This window comes from Adiantum capillus-veneris, chromosome 17, assembly GCF_014529385.1.
Source record: "Adiantum capillus-veneris isolate H3 chromosome 17, ASM1452938v2, whole genome shotgun sequence".
In the NCBI taxonomy this organism is placed as follows: domain Eukaryota; kingdom Viridiplantae; phylum Streptophyta; class Polypodiopsida; order Polypodiales; family Pteridaceae; genus Adiantum; species Adiantum capillus-veneris.
In genome coordinates this window covers 25,427,392-25,452,333 of record NC_140947.1, presented here as the reverse complement: position 1 = coordinate 25,452,333, position 24,942 = coordinate 25,427,392, and the positions used below count along the sequence as shown (strand labels likewise).

The window sequence follows — 24,942 nt, the reverse complement described above, 5'->3', positions numbered from 1 at the left end:
CAGGCATGCTCTTTTAGCCCGATTAACTTGCAAACCATATAATTGTGCTTCAAGTAGCTTACAAAATTATTAAATGTTCTATGCATCAAACAGCCAAACCAATACGCACGCAAGTCGAAATGTGATCAACAATACCAATATGACAAGCAAAAATCACCAAAAGATGCGAAAAACATTCACAAAGATCATTGAGTCAACAAATAACATGATGAGCATGAAGATGCCAAAAAGATGCTATTTCTCGAAAACTCCTACTTTAGACCATGAAAATGTTGCAAAAATCATAGGTTTTAAGAAAGAATATAGGCTACTCGAGCCCTATTATCATGACTAAATCACATTCTGATCTTTAAATTTACATATGAGATTTTAAAAAACTAGCAACCCCATTTCTTGTAAAATGCTAATGCCTCTTCGCTTGATTCTACAATTGGCATTCCATGTTTAAACTGCCAGATTTCTCCAAACCTTAGATAGGAGTTGTATTAGGATTGGGTGGTAGCCGAGTAAGTTTCATCGTACCGAATTCTCAACAATAACTTGGCAACACTTAGGTATAAATAACTTTGTGATAAAAAAAATTGATAGCTTGCATGCATCCTCATCCATGAGATCTTAAATATACATTTATTTACCATCTTAACCAAAGCCAAACAGACTGTCGAAGCATATTTTATACCCACTTCACGAATACTCACTTGGTTTGCACCCTCATCTAATTTCCCACCTCAGGATACATAATGCTTCCACCTCACTCCTTATCAGTAAGTATCGTACAAACTTGTAACACATAAAACTTCTTTCAATGACATATCTATAGAAAATGTGTCAACGCTTGAAATTGTGTATACTTGTATACTTGTTACATATACATACACGTGTGCTTCCTGTTGCAGCAAAATAGACATGTACACTCATGTAAGTTATTACTGGCATTGAGTTCACAAAACATGCAAACAAGGAACGTTCGATCGTTAAGATCTTTAGAATTACATAATCCTCTATAGTCCTCTGATAAGCTTATTTTTCCACCCTTTGCAACTAAGCTAGGCAGCTTTCTTCAAGCCACTTGTTGGATCTTCTAAATTCACCCATATGTAGAAATTGAGGGTTGAAGCCAAAGTTATCCTGCAAACAAGGTGTTCTCTCTCTCTCTCTCTCTCACACACACACACACACACACACACACACAAGAATAACATCGATTCGTGGAAACAGAAATCCATTCTTGATCAGGATCTTGTTTAGAGACCTATAGCCTATTCACATACAAAATATAACATCCTTCTTTTGAACCAGAAGAACTAAAGAGCAATAAGGAGAAGTACACTCAAAATTTCTTCTTGCTAAGTTCAACTCACGAGTCACCCTGTAGGAGGAGAGCTGCCTCGTACTAGATCAATGCGATGATCTTCCTAGCGCTACGGAGGCAGCTTATCTGGAAGTGACTTTGAAAAACAATCTTTATTATTGAAAGCGACTCTTATCAAGACTCAAGACTGAACTCTCTGTAGACACATTTCCTATCGTGCAAAACTCAAGTAAGCAAAAAACACACTTCTTTAATTCCTTTTTAACAGTAGGGAATTGCCAATCCTCAGCATCAGCATAAACATGGTGACAGAAAGCATCAAGGAAAAATATTCGACCATCTGGAACGGACATCTCTGATGCGTCATGGGATGGGTGACGTAGAGCATCGTGAAGGAGTTGTTCAATAAGTTCGGTGAGAAAGGACTAAGTGATGGGTATTCCTTATGCGTCACATGGTGGGTGACAGGAGTTGGCCAGCCGCCCACTTGAAAAGTGGGCAGCCAACTATCCATTTGGGGCACCCCCTCTTGATTACTATTCCTGGCAGTTCACGACTTCTCTCTCTCTCGCCTTATGGCGTGGGCAGGAAGCCAACCCCTTCCCCCTGCTACCCCTGTTCTGGGCAGCAAATCTCTCTCTATTCTTGCTAGCCCCTATGCCTATAAAAAGTACCTACTGGCACCCGAGTTAGCGGACTTTTGGCAGAAGGAAACCAAGGCAGCAATAGGCTGCTGCAGATTTCAGCTGCCAAGGCGAAGTCCTTATGGCTGCCCTGAGTGCACCAGTTGACGTCGAGACCACGTAGACGAGTTCCATCACGGAGAAGTGCCCTCAGAGATTGTTTCCATCGCGACAAGCTGCTGTTTTTCTCTGTTTTCAGCCCATAAATATCGTAGACGGGGCTTATTTACGAGAAGAAACCCAAGAGCACACCTCTTCTAGGTGTAGGATTGCAAGAGAGAATTCTCTGCAAACAGATTTCTTCCGGGGAGTTGCTTTGTAGATCCACACATCTGAGAGTGGTGGACTCTCGAGTTGGGATCACGGAGTAGAGATTCCCGAGGAGGGACTTCGTATCCAGGATAGCATAGTTGATGCTAAGATCTCTGCAGAAGAGGACTCTGGGAATAGAGTCGGAATATAGAGTTTATAGGGATGCCATGCCCTGAGACTAGAAGGTGAGTTCCAAAGGTGAGAACCTTGGTTCTCGAGGATTTCTCAGTACGGAACAACAGTTCCTAGGACTAGGAATTTGCCCTAAGATTAGGAGGCAAAGGCTTCCAAGTACCAGCGAGTCTAATTTAGAACAGACGTGGTGATACGTTCAATTCAAGTGCTTGTATAAAGACTTCTCCCCAGTAATAAAGATACTTTTCACCCAGGGGAGGGGCCATCTTCTGGTCCCTAGTACTGTGTCGACCCTCTCTCTCTCTCTCTCTCTCTCTCTCTCTCTCTCTCTCTCTATATATATATATATATATATATATATATATATATATATAAATTCTATCTATCCGAGTATATTTGATATTGTTATGCGCTCCCGTTTGTGACAGTGTATTAGAGCAAGGTCCTCTCTCATTCTTTGCAAAGGAGGACGACTCTGGGAAGATATGGGAAGAAGCCATGACAAGCTAAGAGAGAAGCAAGCACAAGGAGCTTCAAGTCTTGGAAGGAAAACTCGCAGAGTTGGAAAAAAATGTCTCTCTAGAGGAAGTCGCCAAGACACGGGATTCTATGATAAGGCGACAAGAGCACGATGTTGAAGAACCTAGAGAATCCAAGGAGTGGAATGCTTGAGACCCTTCAGACCTTGAAGTGATTCAGAGGAACCTAAAAGAGCTTTCCCTATCTGTAAGGTGCAGCGGAAGTGAATGTTGAACTTTGTTACTTATACTTACGGAAGGGAGAGCCTTCCGTTCCTTTAGTGAGAGAGCGCAATGATCACAAAAAAAGTGAATGACACTGTGAAGCTGAGAGAGAGAGAGAGAGAGAGAGAGAGAGAGAGAGAGAGAGAGAGAGAATACGATACCAGACTGTTCTCAAACCCTCCTCCAAGGGCCCCCCTCTCTATGGCGAGAGAGGTCTATGCTATTGATTGCACAAATATGGAACAATGGTCTAAATGCAATGGACTTGCCGACGATGTCGACGACAATGATGATGACAACGAGGATGGGCTGAAATTTGAAAACGCTAGGGCTGAAATCTGCAAATGCTGACTTTCTACTCAATACTGACACTGTGTCGGCGAGGACGGCGATGGCGACGACGCTACGACGATGCACTGAAAACGCAGATGCTGAAATCTGCGGACAGCGGGCTGAATTTGAAAACACTGGCTCATCTGACGGTACGACGAGGATTTGCTACAGGTAGGTGAGATCTGCGAGGCTAGGGGCTGATTTGTTGTGTCCAAGTGCTGAAAACTGAAAACGCTGATGTAATGGGGCTGATCTGACGCCAAAAACTGCAAAACGTTAGGCAAGGTCTGCAACTGGAAAATGCCAGGGGATCTGTAGCAAAAACGCCAAGGCTAATCTGCTATCTTCTGAAAACGCTAGGCTGAATTTGTAGCAAAAAACGCTAGGCTGATTTGTAGCCAGAAACGCAATCTGCTCTACCGTTGGCTGGAAACGCTAGGCCTCTTGCCGATCTTGCTGAGAAGGTGCACTATAAGTTGCTGGAACTTCTGCTGCCTCTGCTGCCAGAAAGTGCTAGCGCTAGGTTTCTTATATACTGACTTAGCAAAATTGCCCTACCCAGTTTTTCAACAAAAGTCACTTATTAAATAATAAGTGAAAAATGGATAAATAGGGAAAATGGGTTCTGTGCACTGTAAAATGCTCATGATGGGTATTGACTGTAATGTTGATGATCATGATGTGAGCAACCAAAGGATATGCAACTACTGTAAGTGCCTGGACATGCACGGCCTGCGCAAGGCTCACAAAGGTCTCCTTTTCAAAGGGAGGTACTGGTACCGAGCTGTATGGCGTCTAGGGAGTGCGCCAACAATGCCTAGAATTCTACGAAGAACTCTTCGTCGGCCCACTCTGATGCGTGGGTCGTGCGATACTTGAACTTCATGAAGGTCTGCAATGCTTGCTTCTTTGGGCCGCTCCGAAAGCGACACAAAGTGATCTGTGGGGGCTTCAATGCTCCAACAGCATCTATGGACGTAGGTCCATCTCCTTCAAGAATCTCCGAGGAGGAAAATTCATGAAACCACTTCCAACACAAAATCATAATCATACCCATTCCATATATAGTAACTGGAAAAATACGATTCTTCCTAAATGTAATGCAGATGAACATAGTGGCGAAGTGCCAAAGCGTTCACCAAACATACGCAAAAAGTGAGAGCGAATCTTGACTTTTTGACATAAACCTATCAACTGTGGCAAATCACAACGGAAATGCCGATGCTTGATGGGCATTCTTTCTCGTGCTTTTTGACATAAACCTATCAACTGTGGCAAATCACAACGGAAATGCCGATGCTTGATGGGCAATCTTTCTCGTGCTCTTTCTAAGACTGTGTCATGCCAAGGAAGAAATATGTGAAAGCGATTGACAAAACGGACAATCGGTAAACAATGTGAATTCCTTAGATGCAAACTGTTTTTCTTTTCGAGAGAGATCTGCATACATCCGTGCTCATCCGTGAGTGAATCATGTGCATCGTACAATACGGCATGCCTATGGAAAGGGAACACATAAAGACGGCGACGAAAATACAAGAAACCGTCACGAATGAAACACTCGAACAATGCGTGCTGACTAATCATGCGAGCACACAATACTTCCTGAGTGGGATCCTTGGACCTCGATTCAAGAGCCAAGATCGGTTCTGCGTGATTGATCGTATCTGCAATGAGGTTAGCTTCACTAGAAAAATCATCTAAACCATCATCCTTGTGAACAATCACAGCTTTATCATGCAAAACATGTGTGTCGTGCTATGGAAAAGGAATGACTGAGAGAGTCTCCTTTTCTTGTTCTTTGTCATGCAACAAATCATGCTTCTCTAGAATGAGACTACGTGGTTTATCCTCGTCCGAGTGAGAGATTAGTAACATAGAAGGAATCTTAGTGTCACATTGAAGAACCACGAGAGGTGCTCCTTCAACTGCGAGACTGAGAGTGTTTTCTTTCCAACAAACTTGTGGATTATGACCTTTAAACCACTTAATGCCAAAAAACACATCGTATTCTGAGAGAGGAGAAATCAAAAACTTTCGACGAAAACGGACATTTTGAATGGACACGGTCACATCAGGACATTCATGCGTAAATGAAGAGTGCATGCCAGGAGCAAAACCAGAGGCCACAATGGGATCAATGGGTTGAGCTTCTAGACGTACGCTCTTCACGAGAGTCGCTAATCACATCATGCATACTACTAGAATCAAAGAAGACCACAATGCGTTGACCATTCACATCACCATAACAATGCATGAGAGATGCAACGGTATGATCGTGAGAAACTTGGGACACATTAGTGTGCTTTCTGAGTGCATTAATAGAAGATGTGAATTTTGTGGGTTCTTTGGGTGCGTTCTTAGGGCAATCTCGTCTTATGTGACCCTTACCTTCCTTAGCATAAATGACTTGGTCTTCTGATGTTATGTATCCTCTTATAATTCTTTGTGAAGCTTTTTTTATCTGGGGTGAGCTTAGGTTTAGCAAGTGTGTTAGCTTTACCCTTAGATTCATTTTGAGAGTTCTTTTCCGAAGGATTAGAGAAAGATTGGCTAGAAGAGCTATCGTTCTTACCATTCTTACCGTTTTGTGGGTTCTAAGGAGTCTAAGAGGTACTGTTAGAAGACTTGTTCTCCTTAAGCTTTCCTTTGTTGTGCTTCATCTCCTGTGCGAGAGCAATCGCTACCGCCTTGTTGAGATCTACGGGGTCGAGAACTTCGACATAGAACCTAATATACTCGTCCCAACCCATAAAGAAATGCCTCTTTGTGCTCATCATCCGATCTGCGTAATTGGGTGCCGAGCTGCAAAAACGATTAGAGAAAGACATAACTGACATAACATTTTGCTTGTGACCGCGCCAATCGTCTTTCAACCGTGCTAGGTACTGAGGTGGCCATAAACCGCGCCTTGAGCTTGTCTTGGAAGTCGGCCCAATTGAAGGAAAGGTGCACGCCTTCTTCGGCTTCCTCTAGGTGCACGGTCGACTGTGCCTCTTGCCATGCGTGATACCAATTAATGGCATCACCGGCAGATACATGGCTGCCGTCAAAACCTTGCTATTTCCTGTTTTCTTAGTTGTCGCAAAGTAAGCATTAAATTGATGCAACCAAGAGTGAATAATAGTAGCATCCATCTTACCGTCATACTTACTCAACGTCAACTTCTCAGTGACGGGGTTATTGAAATCCGCGACTTGTGCTACCTGATGATTCGTTCACGTCCTTCAGTGGCTCGGACTTCGAGGTAGTACCTGTAGGACCAACTCTTGCATGTGTTGGTCTCTCTGCACCTCACGTTCTAATTCCAAGGCCACTCGTCTTTCTTCGGTCGCCAAGCGCACTTGCTCACGCTCACGCTCCAAGGCTACCCTTCTTTCTTCGGCCGCCAAGCGCGCTTGCTCACGCTCACGCTCCAAGGCTAACCGTCTTTCTTCGCACTCACGATCCAAGGTGGCTCGTTGCACCTCTTGTTGTAGCATCATGTCCATCATCGACTTGACCAAAGCCTCCATAGGATTTAGTGCAAACCGTGGCATAGATGGGGAAGGGGGAGGGTCGGAAAAACCTTCTGGTGGGGAAAATTCTTCTTCACCACCTCCATGCTCATCACCTTCACGCAAAGTACTTATTCCGCTTCGGGTGATGACCATACACTAAGATCTTGGGTACTTAAGTTCTCGAGAAACTTGGATTCTTGAGGTTCTTAGGGCCTTGAGGTTCTTGAGGTGTCATAATAACTAATATCTAATTCTCCTTTATGATTTTTTCATGTTAAACTGATCATTTTATATGGGAAAGTACCAGGGGAGAAAAAGCTAGAATATTGGTTAAGCTGGCAGACCGGCCACAGTAGGGATCCAAAGGGGAGGTTGTTGCTAAATTGGCTTTATTTGACAGAAAAATAATTCTGAATGAATTATTGGATTTATAAGTGGGAGGGTTTTTTTGCTTGGAGCACCAAGAAAATAATTCTAAATGAATTATTGGAATTTTAAGTGAGAAGGTTTTTCTCACTGGAGACATTCGAGTACAGAGTATCCCTAGTGCGTCATTCAAAGTAATGACAGGAGCACTGTGAAAGGGAGTATCTGTAAGGCCACCAAGAACGGGTACTTTTGATACGTCACAACGGATGGGTGACAGGGAGCATTGGTAAGAAGTATCCGACCATCCAGGAACGGATATCTCTAATGCGTCATAGGATGGGTGACATAGAGCATCGTGAAGGGGATTGTACCGTAAGTTTGGTAGGAAAGGACTAGGTGATGGGTATTCCTGATGCGTCACAAGGTGGGTGACGGGTGCATCGGAAAGGGGATATCCATAGTCGAGAGGAAATCCGAACAGGAAAGAGGAATACGCGTAAAGACGCAAGCACAAGAATAAAGATGGGTTCTGAGAAGCTTTTCTTAAAAAGCGGAAAATTTTAACGAGTTTTCCAGGAAGAGCAAATGCTTTCCTGCGAGGAATCTATGTCTGCATTGCATTTGTACATGTGGTTGCATCAAGGGACGCCAAGAAAGTGTTGTGAAAAGCATTGTTTTAAACTTATAAGGTTTTATTGAAGTTTTGGGCAGGTTCAGACCAATTTTAAAATATGCCGGCCGCCCACTTAATAAGTGGGAAACCACTTAGAAAATAAAGCAACAAAACTAGCTAGCGAATTCACTCTTCCTATTTCGGATAGAACAACCCAGGAAAAAAAAACAAAACAAAACGGCCGCGATCTCCACGCGAGCAGCTATTCGTGCCGTGGCCAAGGAGCTATAAAAGCATCACATGCCCTCACTAAAAAGGAGTTACCAACGTCAGCAAGAGAAGACTCTGCCGCCAGATAACGTAAGAGATCGCGACACTACGTAGCACAGAAGTCGCTTTTTCCACGCAAGAGCAAAAGGTATCTATTGTGGATTCGCTATACGAATTGTTGTCACGTGTTTGCGTATGTGTTTGCAGGTACTTCATCGTGAAGGAGAAGCAAGAAGGCTTCGGCCTACGCTTGGGAATTCCGGAAACGGAATTCGGAAATTGTCTGCGGAGTCTCAACTCCGAGTATAGACGGAAAAAGGATTGAGAGCTCGTCTCTCGGATTTCCCTTACGGGAAGGAACGACCATTGAGTCAGAGAATTAGAACGGAGGGGTTTTCTCCGGTTCTCGTGCTTGTAAAAAGATTCTCCCTAATAAAGGATTCTCTTTAAGGGGGGGGGGGGGGGGACGCAGCCCATCTTCTGATCCCAGCACTGTGTCAATCTTCTCACTCTCTATCTCTCTCTCTATCTATTTCTCTCTATATCCTTTGGCTTCAGTATTAAGTGATAAATTCTATTTATCCGAGTATATTTTATATTGTTATGCGCTCCCGTTTGTGACAGGGGCCATCTGCACAAGAGCAATGTGCAACAATGGGTTTCAAAGACCCTAAGGTTCAGCCCATTAAAACTTCCAAAATTCAAAGGTTATGTCCAAATGGTCAAACTCAGTGAAATTGGATGCTTTGTGACTGTACACAAAAGTCGTCAAGACTCCTACATAGGAGGGGACGAGCCCTGTAAGTAGGGGATGGGAGAGAAACACACATACACACTCACAAGCTCCCTTTACACAAAGGGAATAGGAGACATGTCAACTCCCTAGCCCAGTTGCCCTCAAGGTGCACTCAAATCCTATTGGATGGCCATAGAGGTGGACCAATGAGAATTAGGCTAGAGTAAATCTAGTTTATTTGATTTAAAAACACTTAATAAAAGAACCAATAAGAATTAAGCTCTCTAGAAGACTATTGGACAGTCTCCCAAGGGGTCCAATGAGCATTCAGCAACCCAATGGCTTGCCTGATTCCTATTGGCCAGAAGACAAAGGGGTCCAATGAGAGTTTAGTTGCATTATTTGATTACCTAAAGCTCTCACAAAAGGGGAAAGGGGGACACATGTCACAAGGCTATCACTTATGCTTCTCAGTTTTCATTGGCTAAGCTTTGCAGGGTCCAATGGGGTGGCAGCATGAGTATTTTGCAAGAGGGGTCGACCAAAAGAGAGAGGGGGACTGATTTTTGGCAAGGCATTATCACACACACACTCACACAATCTCATGTGTGAAGCAAGAAGACTCTCTCTCTCCTTCTCAAGCTTTAATGGAAAGCTCATCATCTACTCCAAGCTTGGAGAAGGGAGGCCTACACCAACAACTCTTGGCTTTGTGATGCGAATCGAACCAAGAGCCAAGCTTCAATGCATGCTCATCTCCTCTACCATGCTAATTACTAAGCTATGCTAAGCTATCATGAGTGATTAGGTGAGGAGATATACTTCTTTCTCGTAAGACTACTCCTCCTCTCAATCTACTCTCATACCCCGCTAGCTCTCACCATCTTCGAAGGTGTGTGAGGTCTTGGGTCTGAGACCGTGAGGGAATTGATGTTGTGTTTTAAAGTGTTTGCTTAGTGCTTGAAGCTTCCTCTTCATTGCACTAGCTAAATATTGAAGGAACACAAAGTATTGTATTGTAAACTATCTCCCTTGATGGGGGAAGCCTATAATACAAAGCCTTTTTGGAGGAGGGACCGGCTCCATGTAAATCCGGTCCTCAACTGTTGTCAGTAGCTTAATTTCTCTTTTGAAGTATTATTCATGCCTATCTAACTAGGTGTTATGCTTTTTGTTGCTCTCTCCATCCAAGCACTCTTGCTATACTCATTAGGAATCTATTCTAATGAAATGCTCACTATGTCTATGCTTTTTTCTGCTACACACAAGTTACTAGGCCATTAAATGTTACATTGGTATCAGAGCACAAGGTTTCTCTTTTCTTGCTCAAGAAGGGAGGTCCTCAAGCTAACTATAAATGGTTGATATTATTAATTGCAATTGAGTAAGTAGAATAGGAAATTTTCAGCCTTGCAGTGCGCTTGCCTTTGTGCAGATAACGGGGCATCGCCGTCGAGAGCTATGGTCTTAATAGTGGAGTCCTACGGGGCTTGCCTATGGCTTAACCACTATTTAGCTATTAGAAGCTTGACGGTACTGTTTTGGTGTTGAAAGACCCTCTCTTCTATTCCTTGCAATTAATGATATTCGAGCCACGGGTACAGGAGCTTGAGTGCTTTTCTAAAGGGGTAAAGAGGAGCAGCAACTAGGGCTTGAAGTGCCAAAGTACACCTAAAAAATTGTTAGAATGGCTGACAATAGTAAAGAGAGTGAAATTAATGTGACAACTTTGATTTTGCTAATGAGCAGGCTACTAATGATGCCCCTATGCTTGTTAACTACCTTGTTTCTAGGCTTCAACAAGCCATGGGCAATCCATCCCTCCAAAGTGAAGTGCAACAGCAGCTTCGTGCCCACGGGATTCTCCAAGCCCCCCACCATGAAGAGAGAGTACTTAGGAAGCCTCCTTGTGAGACTTCCAAAAGAGGCCTCTCTTTGATTCGGGAAGAAGAAGAGGATCCGTACGAAGGGCTCAAAAATTTACTACTTGACGACGCATCTCCTTCCCAAAGGAGAACTCAAGAGCCCCCACCAAAAGAACAAGAAAGAAGTGAGTCTCTTGCCACCTCGGCAGAGCTGGCTCCACGAAGACAGTGGGCAAAACGCTCTCCATCACCTCCTAAATGGAGAAGACCATCACACACTTCTCCACACCAAATTCAAAGAGGGATGACAGAAAGCAAGAGAAGAAAAAGGCGAGAAAGAGGTCACCCTCTTCTCCATCTTCTTCATCCTCTTCCTCTTATGAAGAAATTAATGGTGCAGACAAGGAGGAACAAGGCAAGAAAACGGCGAGAAATAGGTCACCCTCTCCTCCATCTTCCTCAAATTCTTCATCTTCTGAAGAAAACGATGGTACAACTTTTGAACCATCAAAAAGAAGAGGCCATAGGAAATCTTATGCCGCGTGGAAGAGATCGTCCAAGCTCAAGAAGTTCAAAGAGGGAGGAAAGAGCTTCTCTTTTTTTACCTACGATGGCACCTTTGGTGCTATGGACAAAGTCTTGGATTTCATCCAACAATTCAATGCGGCGTTTGGAGATGAGGGCTTCACGGAGTCCTCTAAGCTACGCCATGTAGCTATGCATTTTCAAAAGTCCGCCAGGCAATGGTGGTCTAGCCTACGGGCAAACTGTGAAGCTCCACAACCATGGAAAGCTTTAAGAGCTTCCATTATGAAGCAGTTTTTGGCCACCGATGCCAAAGACAAAGTACTCACTGAATGGCGAAGCTTGAAGCTCTCTCCCTACAAATCCATTCACAAATATGTAAACAAGTTTTGGGACTTACATCTCAAAGCCACTGTCTTCAAATGATGGATTTTGGAGAGCAAAAACAACAATTTTGTGCGGGCTTAATTGAAAAAATGGCGGAGTATGTTAACTTCCAAAGGCCACGCACCATATCTACGGTCATACACCATACTATGGTGGCTTCATGAATCAATTTCCAAACAAGGGCTAAGAGAAATCCTAAGCCCACGGAAAACAAGGGTTCTAATGAGCCTAAGGGGAAGGACAATGTCCAAGAATCTCCTAAGGGCAATTCCAATAACAACAAAGCTAAGGAGAAGGGAGTTTACAAAGGCAAAAAAAAACTCTCTTCTGAAGAGCTTGAGCGTTATCACAAAGATAACCGTTGTTTCAAATGCGGAGAGCAAGGACATGCGTACCGCGCTTGTCCCCAAAAGAACACCCGCCATGAGCCTCCTAGAGCTACCTTGGTTGAAATCCAAGAAGAGAAAGCTCACCACAAAGGATCTCCTCTATGCCATGCTTGGGAAAAGGTAAGAGAACATGATGCTTTTACTTTGACCGTGGTTCTACTCACAATTTCATATCCACAGAGTTGGCCACCAAGCTAGGCATCCAAGCCTATGAGATGGGAGATGTCCTACCCGCCACTGATGGTGCTTTCAAGGGGCAAGAAGCTTCAGTCACTCCCTTAATTGGGAAATTGAGGCTACATGTCCAAAGCTATGTTGACAAAGAGGACTTCTTTATCTCTCCTCTCAAGCACGAGGATGTAATCCTAGGGGCACCATGGTTTGATCGCATGGCTGCCAATGTTAAATTCCTTGAAAGGAGAATCTACTTTAGGTTCAGGGAAAAAGATATGTACATAGATGCTAAGGAGTTGGGTAACACCATACCCATTGTACATACGCAAGCTTTCAATAAGTCAATAAAGAGCTCTATTTCCGTGTACATGATTTTTGTTAAAGATTCTCAAAATGAACCTAATGCTTTAGCAAAAGAAAATATAAACAATCACAAAGAATTAGAGTTATTCAATTTTCTCAAGGGGTTTCGAGATGTTTTTATTGACGACATCCCTTGTGAACTACCTTCTTAACAAGCCAATGATGACCATGCAATTGAACTTCTTCTAGGAAGTTCACCGCCTAATAAACCTCCCTCCTTATAGAGTTGCTCAAGCTCAACAAGAGGAGATTATGCGGCAAGTGCATGAGTTAGTTGAGAAGGGCATGGTTAGGCCTAACTCATCTTCATTTTGTTCACCCGTGCTATTAGTGCAAAAGAAAGACGGTACATATCGTATGTGTGTGGACTGCACTCAATAGGATCACTATCAAAAATAGGTTTCCCGTTCCACGGATAAAAGACCTATTTAATAAGCTACAAAGGTCGCCCTACTTTAGTAGAATTGGCCTAAAAAGTGGCTACCATCAAATAAGGATAGTTGATCAAGACATTGGAAAGACCGCATTTCGCACTACATTTGGTCTTTACGAATACATTGTCATTCCTTTTGGCTTGACCAATGCACCAGCCACATTCAACCGCTTGATGGAGAAGCTATTCAGGCCTCACCAAACCTTTACTAGAGTGTTCTTTGATGATATTATCATCTACTCTAATTCATTGGACGAACACAAGCAACATCTCCAGGTAATATTTCAAGTCTTACAAGAGAATAAACTTTATGTTAATCACAAGAAAAGCGAGTTTTTCTTACAAGAGATTCAATATTTAGGTCACATTATCTCTCAAGATGGCATCCAAATGGATCCATAAAAGCTAGAGGTAATAAAAGGATGGCCTAATCCAAGGAATCTTCATGAACTAAGAAGCTTTATAGGTATGTGCGCATACTATAGACGCTTCATAGAAAAGTTCTCACTAATAGCAGGACCATTACATGACCTAACAAAGAAAAACGTTAGGTATACATGGTCTGCCAAGGAGAACAATGCATTCCAAAAGCTTATCTCTCAACCTATGCTTACACTACCGGATCTCTCAAAGCCATTTGAGGTCCAATGTGACGCTTGTGGTGATTGCCTTGGAGCTGTTTTACTCCAAGAAGGACAATGAAAGTCAAAGGCTCGACCCTGTTGAGCAAGCTCTAGGCATATATGAAAAGGAACTCCTCGCAGTTCTACATGCCTTAGACTCATGGAAGCACTATTTACTGGGGACTCCTTTGATTCTACGGACAGATCACCAAAGCCTTAAGTACTTCATGACGCAGACCAAGCTCTCCGACAAACAAATGAGGTGGGCAAATTTTCTTTCGCAATTTCATTTTCATATTGCTCACATTGCTGACAAGCATAACCAAGTAGCCGATGCAATCTCAAGACGCCAAGAGTGAATGCGGTTTCACCATGGGAAAGCATATTCATAAACTTTATCTTTGGATTGCCTAAGTCTATCCATGGGAATACGGGAACATGGACGATAGTAGACGGGTTCAGTAAACAAGCTCATTTTATACCTGTCAAAAAGACTATCAAAGCCCATCAAATGGCAACCCTCTTCATTTCACAAATCTTCAAGTACCATGGCTTGCCGATGTCCATAGTATCGGACAGAGATCCTAGAATGACCAGTAATTTCTGGAAGGGTCTCTTGAGAATTTAGCGACAAGGCTAAACTTCTCTTCAGCCTATCACCCGCAAACGGATGGCCAAAGTGAAATAGCTAACCATTCAATTCTTGATCTACTAAAAGCCTGCGTAACAGAAGTAGATCAAAGGTCCCAAGGAGAGAAGTACTTACCCTTAGTGGAGTATGCCTACAATAACACTGTACATACTTCCACGGGAAAAGCACCTTTCGAGATAATTGAGGGAAGATCTAAAAGTCCCCTGCTACTTAAGGTACACAGGAAGATCTTCGCAACAAATGAGTATAGCCGAGACCTACAAGAATCTTTCCACCAAAAGATTAAGGATGCTATCTCTATCTCAAAGCAAAGGCAAAAGGCTGCTACTGATAAGCACAAAAGAGCCCAAGCCTTTAAAGAAAATGAATGGGTCTTGCTTAAATTTCCCAAGGCTCGATTAAGGCACACCACGGGCAAGAATCCTACGGGACACCAAAAGCACTATGCTAAGTTAGCAAAAAGGTACTATGGTCCCTTCCAGATTCTTAGACCAATCAATGAGATGGCCTATCAACTCAAGTTGCCCAGTCATTGGCTCATACACAATGCTTTTCATGTGAGCCTACTAAAGCCTTATAAAGGAGAGCGACCTCAAGAACCAACTATTGAAGACCCACCGGAGATCAAGGACCAAGAAGAGGTGTTGCAGCCCAAGTCCATTCTCCGACGTGAAGACAAGGTATTAAGAGGCGGTAAGATTATCCGACGGTATCTTACTCATAGTTACCCGGAACGCGGAACGGGAACGGCGATGGGATCCCTGCGGAACGGGGGAACGGCTAGGGGTCCAGAACGGGAACGGCGCGGAACGGGAGGTATAAAAAACACCCAAATAGTGCATTTTTAGCTCCTTGTGTTTAAATACAAGGAGTATTTAGAGTGCTTTGACTCTAATACTCACAAAAAACTCGTTTTGAAGACCATTCAACCTTGCTATGACTAGATGATGATGTGAGAGAGAGAGAGAGAGAGAGAGAGAGAGAGAGAGAGAGAGAGAGAGAGTGAGAGGGAGAGGGAGAGATTTGAGAGAGTGGGAGGGAGAGGAAGAGAGCTTGAAGGCGTGAAGCCTTGAGCCTTGAGCCTTGAGAGAGTGAGTCTTGAGAGGGAGAGATCTTGAGAGTGTGAGAGGGAGAGAGCTTGAGCCTTGAGGATTAGCTTGTGGAGAGAAAGGGGGAGGGGGGTGCATTTTATGAGTCCTTGAGGCCTTGCACACTTCAAAACAAAGCCCAAACATTTACTTCAATTTTTTCAATTTTTGCCAAATTTGTTTGTAGCCGTTGGCCGTTCCAGGGGCATTCCGGAACGTTCCGGGGGCGTTCCGGAACGTTCCGGAACGGGCGTTCCGGTTTGCACTGGCCACCCGGAACGTCAAACGTTCCGGGACGTCTCGGAACGTTCGGGAAGGGAACTGCCCCCCCAAAAGCCGGAACGGGGGCTAGGGGGCGTTCCCCGGTAACTCTGATCTTACTAAGTTTAAGAACTATCCTTTTGAAGATGCTAGATGGATGCAAGGCATACAATTAAAGGATAACCTAAACCTTGTCAATGCTTACAATGCTTCCCTCTAGAGTAAGCAAATGTACAAATGTTTAAAATGAACAAAGTTTTTGTCTTATAAGACTCTCTTTCTGTTATTTGTGCACAAATGTTAAGTAGTATCCATACTTAGAATCAAGTTTGTGGAGACGACGTCTTCCAAACACCAAGTAGAGCTTGTCACTCTACTATGGAAGATTGATAGGACTAATGTGCAGACATGCTTGTGGTAGCCTTAGGCTCTCAAGCGCCAAATGGATCAGTCATCCATTCTGGAATGATGTCGTAGGGTAAGATAGGGATCCTCTACCCGCTAGAAAAAGGACTAATGAATAGGCTTTATCTTCTCTACCCCATAGTGGAGGACGACTATGATTTCAAAAGAGAGGTAATGTCATAATAACTAATATTTAATTCTCCTTTATGATTTTCTCATGTTAAACTGATCATTTAATATGGGGAAGTACCAAGGGAGAAAAAGCTAGAATATTGGTTAAGCTGGCAGACCGGCCATAGTAGGGATCCAAAGGAGGGAAAATAGGGATCCAAAGGGGGGAGCATCTGCACAAGAGCAATGTGCAACAATGGGCTTCAAAGACCCTAAGGTTCAACCCATTAAGACTTCCAAAATGCTAAGGTTTCAAAATTCAAAGGTTATATTCAAATGGTCAAGCTTAGTGAAATTGGATGCTTTGTGAGTGTACACAAAAGTCTTCAAGACTCCTACATAGGAGGGGGCGAGCCCTGTAAGTAGGGGATGAGAGAGAAACACACACACACACACTCACAATCTCCCTTTACACAAAGGGAATAGGGGACACATGTCAGCTCCATAGCCCAGTTGCCCTCAAGATGCACTCAAATCCTATTGGATGGCCATAGAGGTGGACCAATGAGAATTAGGCTAGAGTAAATCTAGTTTATTTGATTTAAAAACACTTAATAAAAGAACCAATAAGAATTAAGCTCTCTAGAAGACAATTGGACAGTCTCCCAAGGGGTCCAATGAGCATTCAGCAACCGAATGGCTTGCCTGATTCCTATAGGCCAGAAGACAAAGGGGTCCAATGAGAGTTTAGTTGCATTATTTAATTACCTAAAGCTCTCACAAAAGGGAAACGGGGGACACATGTCACAAGGCTATCACTTATGCTTCTCAATTTTCATTGGCTAAGCTTTGCAGGGTCCAATGGGGTGGCAGCATGAGTATTTTGCAAGAGGGGTCGACCAAGAGAGAGAGGGGGCTGATTTTGGCAAGGCATTATCACACACACACTCACACAATCTCATGTGTGAAGCAAGAAGACTCTCTCTCTCCTTCTCAAGCTTTAATGGAAAGCTCATCATCTACTCCAAGCTTGGAGAAGGGAGGCCTACACCAACAACCATTGGCTTTGTGATGCAAATCCAACCAAGACCCAAGCTTCAGTGCATGCTCATCTCCTCTACCATACTAATTACTAAGCTATGCTAAGCTATTATGCGTGATTAGGTGAGAAGATATACTTCTTTCTACTTGGGGCTTATCTACTATTGTACCTATCTTCAAGTCAGGAGACTCTATGGAGCTTGGGAATTATCGCACTATCATTGGACACACACTGGCACGGTTGTACGCATCCATTCTTGAGCAGCAGCTGAGTAGATGGACAGAGAGGGAGGGTATACGCGCAACCGGGCAGACAGGGTTCAGGTGTAACAAACTTGGACACCCCACAAGTCTAGATTCTACTGCGACACAGCAGAGATTCACTTCAAAATAGTTCACAAAAGGCGACATGGCCGAGCGTAGTTCCGTGCCAAGAGGTATTGGTCCCAAAGACTGACGCCCATTCAGGTATTTATTTTTATGTTACTTTGAGCAAAGTACAATGAGCCCGCGGATGCTCACTCTCAGACTTTGCGTCCAGATGCTCTGAGAAGTGAGCCCCTAAGGCCACTTATAAAGGTTACAAGGGATGCCAAAAGCTGAGCCCCAAAAGTTTGAAACTCAAAAGCAATGGCTCCCAAAAGCTTCTTAAAATTAAAAGCAAACTGTCCCAAACGCTTTCACTCAAAATCTGCCAGCCAAAAGTAGCCAACGCAAATTACGGAATTCCATACAACGGCCACGTCAGCATGTTAGCGCAAATTGTGGGCGTCCGTACAACAGCCACGTCATCAGCCTGTCGGCGCCTTTCCCGGGCGTCTGCCATGTCAGCAGATGTGTGTGTTTATGTCGTGGAGGTCTGCCACATCACAAGTTTGTGACATACTTCCCTCTTGAAAGACTAGTAATGGCCCTTGATTACGCTTGCAAAAATAGACAGAGGTCATAAACTCTCTTAGTAGACAATAACTGTTAGTACCGACGCACTAGACACGACACATCTAGCACTTGTACAAATCGACAGTCACATCATAGGACATCACTTGACATCGCATGACAAATCACATACAAATTCATTTCAAATCTCAGACCATGACCTATCGGCAACATATTTAGTAATCGCATCTAGATCCATTCCGGAACTCATTGATTCGCAATTAACCAATCCTTATTGCGATCATGTCTATAGAGATTTATGAGACCGAAATGCTACAGTCATTTCGTCTTTCAGTTCCTGCACTCAAACAAGTCAAGTACAAATCAATCATATTCATTTTCGAGAATTCCCGTCATAAAGTCATTCAGCAGAATACTGGTCAGTCCATTAGTATCCCTGAAACCCAAAGGAGACATCAGTGACTTTATTCCATATCGAGGTAATCCGTTGACAAAGGAGCGGAGTGACTCCCCTCTTGTGCAAACCCATTGCACTGGATTCACCCTTGCTGAATTCGGGGTTCTATCAAGGTAGACTATGCTAAACCGAATGCTTCAAGGTAAAGTTCCAAAATCTGAGGTGTATCTGCAAGGTCCTCCTCCTCCATCCACTTCGCATCCAAAGCACGATAGTTCTTGAATTTAACCAAGAACCGCCTGACCACTTTACCTTTTATCTTTCCGTCTTTGTGTGCCAAAATCTGTTCTGGAACGAGTATCTCCTCGCTTTCCTCCACTTCGGGTTGCTCATCAGGCTCCCCATCATTGGGCACATCGCCTTTAAGAGGTTTCAATAGACTCACATGAAAAGCATTGTGAATCTTCCCAATATCGGGCAGCTTGAGTATCTTTTCTTTTATCTGAAAAGGGCCATAATACCTTGTGCTAACCTTTGGGAAAAAAAAGCCGCTCCTTTCCTTTTCGTTTTCTCTTAGGCGTGCCTTCTCAAAACGTAAGAGCACCCAATCGTCATCCTTTAATTTCAAATCGCGACGATGTCGATCTGCTGTCTTCTTATGTCGTTCTTGAGATTTCTCTAAAGCCTCCCGGACCTTGGCAAATGCAGTGTCCAAGTCCCTCGTATACTGGTTGGCTTCAAAAATCTTATCACGGGTCTGGGGAATGTTCTCATCTACCAGCCGATACCCTTTATCTTTTCTTTCTTTGTGCCCTGGGACCGGTGGGTAGCGTCTTTCGCTTCCCCTGTCTATTGGCACGTCAGAGTCAATCATCGGAACCCTAAGACGCACTGTCATCTGATTCCTCTTTCTCTGGAAGCCTTTGGTGAACTTGCATCTGGTTCCCTTAGCTCGTTGGAACCCTCTGATTCTGTGATGAGCTATCATCTGGTTCCCTTGATTCATTCTCTTCACTTGCAGACTCTCGCCTTTTTGAGGTGGATACTATCATGCCCGTCGCATAAGTCAATGAGCGGGCATGCATTCCAAATCGTTGCTTAGTCATGTCCCATAAGTCTCTGAATGGAGTCAGACTACGGGTTTAAAGCATAGTCTTGAATCTCTTTAGCAATACATAGCAAAACCCCTCAATCTGGTCTTTCAAAAGAATCTTCGACAAGTATCCCAAAACCTTTGGCAGTAGTCATGCCATGTATCTTTCTCAGTCATGTCCAAGTGATGCCAAGGCGTGATGACATCTCTCTTCTTCAAAAGAATCTTGTCTTAGGTGCTTAGACATTGAAGAGGCTTCTTAGCACCCTCGAACACTTCAAATGGCGCCTTCCCCGTGTGTCGGTGTAGGCAAACTCCACCAAGGGCAAATACTTTTCCCATTTAGTCTTCTGATCCGAAAAAGAAGACTTCAACAAATTCAAAATCATTGAATTAGCTATTTCAAATTGCCCATCTGTCTGCGGGTGGAACGAGGACGAGATGTAACAAACTGCTGACGTGTCAAAGCCTAAAGAATGGAGCCAACTTACAGATGTGGCCGAGGGGCCTAAACTGTCACAAAGTGATGACGTGGCTGCCCGAGAGCATAAACCCTAACCCTAATTTCTGCCAAAAACCCTAACTGCTGAAACCCTAATTCTGGAAACCCTAACCCTAAAATCTGCAAACCCTAATTCTGCTGCCAAAAACCCTAAAACTGCAAAAACCCCAACCCTAACCCTAAGTGCAACAGGGAGATTTTCACGTTTTGCGCTGGCTTATGACATGGCAGCTGTATGGATTTTCGTGATTTACACTGGCAGCTTTTCGGCTTTGCTTTTGGACCAAATGCTTTTGAGGCCTAGGGCCTTTAAATATGAGGTTAGGGTTCATTCTCTGGCATGCTTCCTGGAGAAGGTGCAGAGTCTTGAGTACCGGCTTGTACTGTGTTGATGCAATATAAAGAAATACTGAAAGGCGCCAAGGTTTGGGGCCAATACTCTTTGGGGTGGAATTCTGCCACTCCGTGTCGCGTGTCGTCTCTCTCTCAATTCAATTGTTATTGAAGTTCTAAAAGTCTGTTCAGTCTGTTCTTTTCTATTGGCACGTGGTGCCCGCCTTGTGAGAAGAGAACTGCAACCACGTGCCAATGTTCTCCCATGTAGCCCTCCAAAACAAACTCGTGAATCGGGGATCTCTGTCCGAGACTATTGTCTCAGGCATGCCGTGTAATCTAAAAATCTGTGCAATGAACAATCTCGCTAAATAATCGGGCTTGACTTCTTCGCTGGAATGAAGTGAGTTGGCTTGCTAAAGTTGTCGATGACAATCCAAGAGCCATCATGCCCACTCTGTGTCTTCGGGAGATCAAAAATGAAATCCATTGCAATACTTTCCCAGGGGCGGGTGGGAATGGGTAAAGGTTGTAGTAATCCCTGTGCCTTATGCCTGTCAAACTTGACCTTTTGGCATACTAAACAATTGCAAACAAAGTCGTCCACATCCTTCTTGAGTCTTGGCCAAAAGAAGTAACGCTCCACACATTTCAAGGTGGCATCAATGCCTCGGTGACTCGTAAAATGTGGACAATGGCACTTAATCAAAACCTTTTCCCTCAACGGTTGTGTGACGCACAACATCGTTTCCTTCATCAAGTAGCCATCCCGTATGGAATATCCTGCTACTACCTTCCCATTCTGTATTCGAGTGAATACATCGGAAAAATCCGGATCTGTGGTGTACTGATCAACCATGTCCTCGAAGCTTCTATGATGAATTGCGGAAATAGCCAAGACTAAGGGCTTCCGAGACAATGCATCTACCACCAAGTTTTTTTTTGTCCCTGAACAAGGACAATCTGGAAGTGAAACCGTGACAAGATGTTAGCCCACCGCATTTGCTTTTTCCGAAAACTACTTCCATGACAAGAAGTAGCATAAACTCTGATGATCAGTAAAGACCGTGAAATCGGCTCAGAGTAGGTAATGTCGCTACTAAGTAAGAGCATGGATCACTACCAAAAGCTCTTTCTCATAGATCTGCGTTGTCAAAACAATCAGCTTTCATAGGCAATCACATGGCCTTCTTGCATTAAGACCGCTCCCAAACTACGACCATAAGCATCACAATAATACTTCGAATTGCTTTTGCAAGTGCGGCAAAGTCAAAATTGGTCGAGTAGTCGGGTTTTCTTTAAGTGTCTGAAAGGCCGTCACCTCTGTGGATTCCCATGAGAAAGGGACTTCTTTCTGTGTCACAATGTGAAAAGGGGAAGCTACCTCTGTAAACTTTTGAATGAACCGCCTGTAGTAAGAACACAAACCTAAAAAGCTTCTAACTTCATGAACATTCTTCAAGTCAGGCCAATCGCGGATAGTGTCACTTTTGGCCAGATCCATCTGTACCCTTTCTGTTGAGACGATGTGTCCCAAGAAATGTACTCTTTTTCACATTTATAAGCAAGTTATGCTTCCTTAGTGTCTTGAAAACCCTCAAATGATTGGTACTCTCTGAAAACCCAAAAAGTCGCCCTGAAAACTGTCTTGTAAGAAACCTAGCGCTAGCACTTTCTAGCAGAAGAGGCATCAAAAGTTCCAGCAACGTGCAGTGCACCTTCTCAGCAAGACCGGCAAGAGGCCTAGCGTTTCCAGCCAACAGCAGAGCAGATAGAGTTTTTTGCTACAGATTCAGCCTAGCGTTTTCAACAGATAGCAGATCAGCCTTGGCGTTTTTGCTACAGATCCCCTGCGTTTTCCAGTTGCAGACCTTGCCTAGCGTTTTGCAGTTTCTGGTGTCAGATCAGCCCCATTACATCAGCGTTTTCAGTTTTCAGCACTTAGACACAACAGATCAGCCCCTAGCCTCGCAGATCTCACCTACCCGCAGCAAATCCTCGTCGTACCGTCAGATCAGCCAACGTTTCAAATTCAGCCCGCTGTCCGCAGATTTCAGCATCTGCGTTTTCAGCGCATCGTCGTAGCGTCGTCGCCATTGCCGTCCTCCCCGACACAGTGTCAGTATTCAACAAAAAGTCAGCATTTGCAGATTTCAGCCCTAGCGTTTTCAGATTTTAGCCCGTCCTCGTTGTCGTCACCATTGTCGTCGACATCGTCGGCAAGTCCATTGCATCTAGACCATTGTACTAGATTTGTGCAATCAATAGCATAGACCTCTCTCGCCATACAGAGGGGGGCCCTTGGAGGAGGATTTGAGAACCGTCTGGTGTTGTATTCTTCTCTCTCTCTCTCTCTCTCTCTCTCTCTCTCTCTCTCTCTCTCTCTCTCAGCACCTTCATTCACAGTGTCATTTACTTGTTTGTGATCATCCCGCTCTCTCACTAGAGGAACGAAAGGCTCTCCCTTCCGTAAGTAAAAGAAACCCTTGAGCACAATTCGGAGCACTCATCTTGAGCAAAGTTCAACATTTACTTCCACTGCACCTTACATTGGTATCAGAGCTTTGGCAATGTTCTGTATCACACAAGGAAGAACCACAAGAATTTTTTTTGCTTGTTGTGGTCGCACGTAGCCCAAGTCCACTTGGGCGTGTTGATTCCTAATCGTGTTTTTGAAGAGTGACAAGTAACCCAAGAAAGAAGGGCTTGTCTGGCCTCCCCTTTCCTCTTTTCACTTATTGAGAGGACCGTGCACTTAGTGGCCGGCCAATCGACGTGAGGTGGGAAAAGCAACTTTGGTGTGAGCGCAAGGCCGCCAAGGGGTGCGCCCACAGGGAAGAGTCGAGCTTGGGTAAGAGAAAAGCCTTCTCTAACACAGATTGCAAGCTCAAGAACTCAAGAACTCAAGAACCACAAGAACCTCAAGAACTCGAAATAAGCAAGCATGCATGAGTGTGAGGGGATGGAGGCGGGGATAGTGGGTGCGAGAGTTAGGAGGCAAGGACGACAGCGAGCAGCTTACCTTAATCTGTATTACATTGAAACTTGAGCATGAAACAGATTTGATTAGATAAGGGGGCAGCCAAATGACAAATGCAAATAGAGAGGTGGAGGTGGGGGGTAGCAGGTGCGGGAGTATGAGGCAAGGGGGAGCTCAGATGCATGAGAGGTTAGCAATTGAGCGAGTGAGAGGAAGAGGGAGCGCGGGGGGAATGATGCACAGCAGCAGCAGTAAGCTTCTCAAGTTACCTTAATCTGTATTACGTGGAGACTTGAGCACAAAACAGGTTTTAGTAGATAAGGGCAACCAAAATGACAAACGGACTGCGTACTGGCTGAGAGGGAGCAAAAGGGGACTTGAGTACAAAACAGATTTTAGTAGATAAAGGACAACCAAGATGCCAAATGAACTGCATACTGATTGAGAAAGTTCTTACCACAGTAAATAGGGTACCAGTAGATAGGCAGCGAGCAAATTGACATGCCAAAAAAGATAAAGAGTAGCTGCAATGGCTGTCCAAAGAAGTAGAATCTCCACCAATGCAAGACCCTGAAGCAAAGCAGAAGGAATCAGAATTGCACAAAAGCGACAAATAACAAATTCACCGTTTATACAGGACTAGGAACACATAACCAACTTGTGGTCCCACAAGGAGCAGACTAAACTTGCATAAAACAGGTAATCAAATATTTTTTGATTCTGAGGCTAGAATACAAATGCAAAATAGATAATTGTTTGAATCTTTTATCGTGGCAACAGTCATCATGTGACATGGAAATAAATAAGAACACTTTGTTCCTCAAAGACTGGTTTTTTTGTTGTAAGTGCAAAAATTAGCGAGTAACCAATAGGAAAATTGAGTACTTAGGATACACCGCCTTGTGCTTTAGTAAGAAGGTTTTGGCTCTCCTCGTTAACTATGTGCAGAATCCAGATGTGAACACCTTATGACTCTGTATGTATGTGAAGGCTAAGCAAGTTTTGAGTAAGGTGGGCGTTAATTCAGACCAAGAAATTCTATCCAAGAACTAATGGGTCATGCGCCGCTCGCTGCTGCTGCCACACGCTCCCCCTGCACCTGTCCCCCCCCCCCCCCCCCCCCCCCCCCCCGCCCTAGCGCTGCCAACTCCCTCTGCTGTGTGTACGCTGCCCCCTGCCTTCCCATTGCGCTGCCACCAGCCTCGCCATCTGTGCCCCTGCCCACAGCCCTCACTGCCTGCCCCGTTTCCTGCCCGTCTTGCGCTGCCCTCACCCTTTGCCGCTTCCAGCTCGCCCCACGCTGTCCCCCACCCATCCCTCTTTTCGCTCACTGAAACCCCCCCCCCCCCCCCCCCTCCGATAGCGTTTGAGACCTCCGAGATGGCGTCCAAGGTCATTGCGATGAGCCCCTTGACCA

The 24,942-nt window shown here is 44.3% G+C and overlaps 1 protein-coding gene across 1 annotated transcript in view; it reads right to left on the bottom strand.

The window, feature by feature from the left end:
* Nucleotides 1–815: 815 nt before the first annotated feature.
* Nucleotides 816–24,942, bottom strand: part of LOC147436940 (uncharacterized) — an 82,979-nt gene continuing 58,852 nt past the window's right edge. The window contains exons 6-7 of the mRNA XM_086486336.1: nucleotides 23,983–24,095; nucleotides 816–1,128 (exon numbers count right to left, since the gene is read on the bottom strand). Coding sequence (XP_086342462.1) covers nucleotides 1,047–1,128; nucleotides 23,983–24,095 — 195 coding nt within the window. The 3' untranslated portion in view covers nucleotides 816–1,046. The remainder of the gene's footprint in view (nucleotides 1,129–23,982; nucleotides 24,096–24,942) is intronic.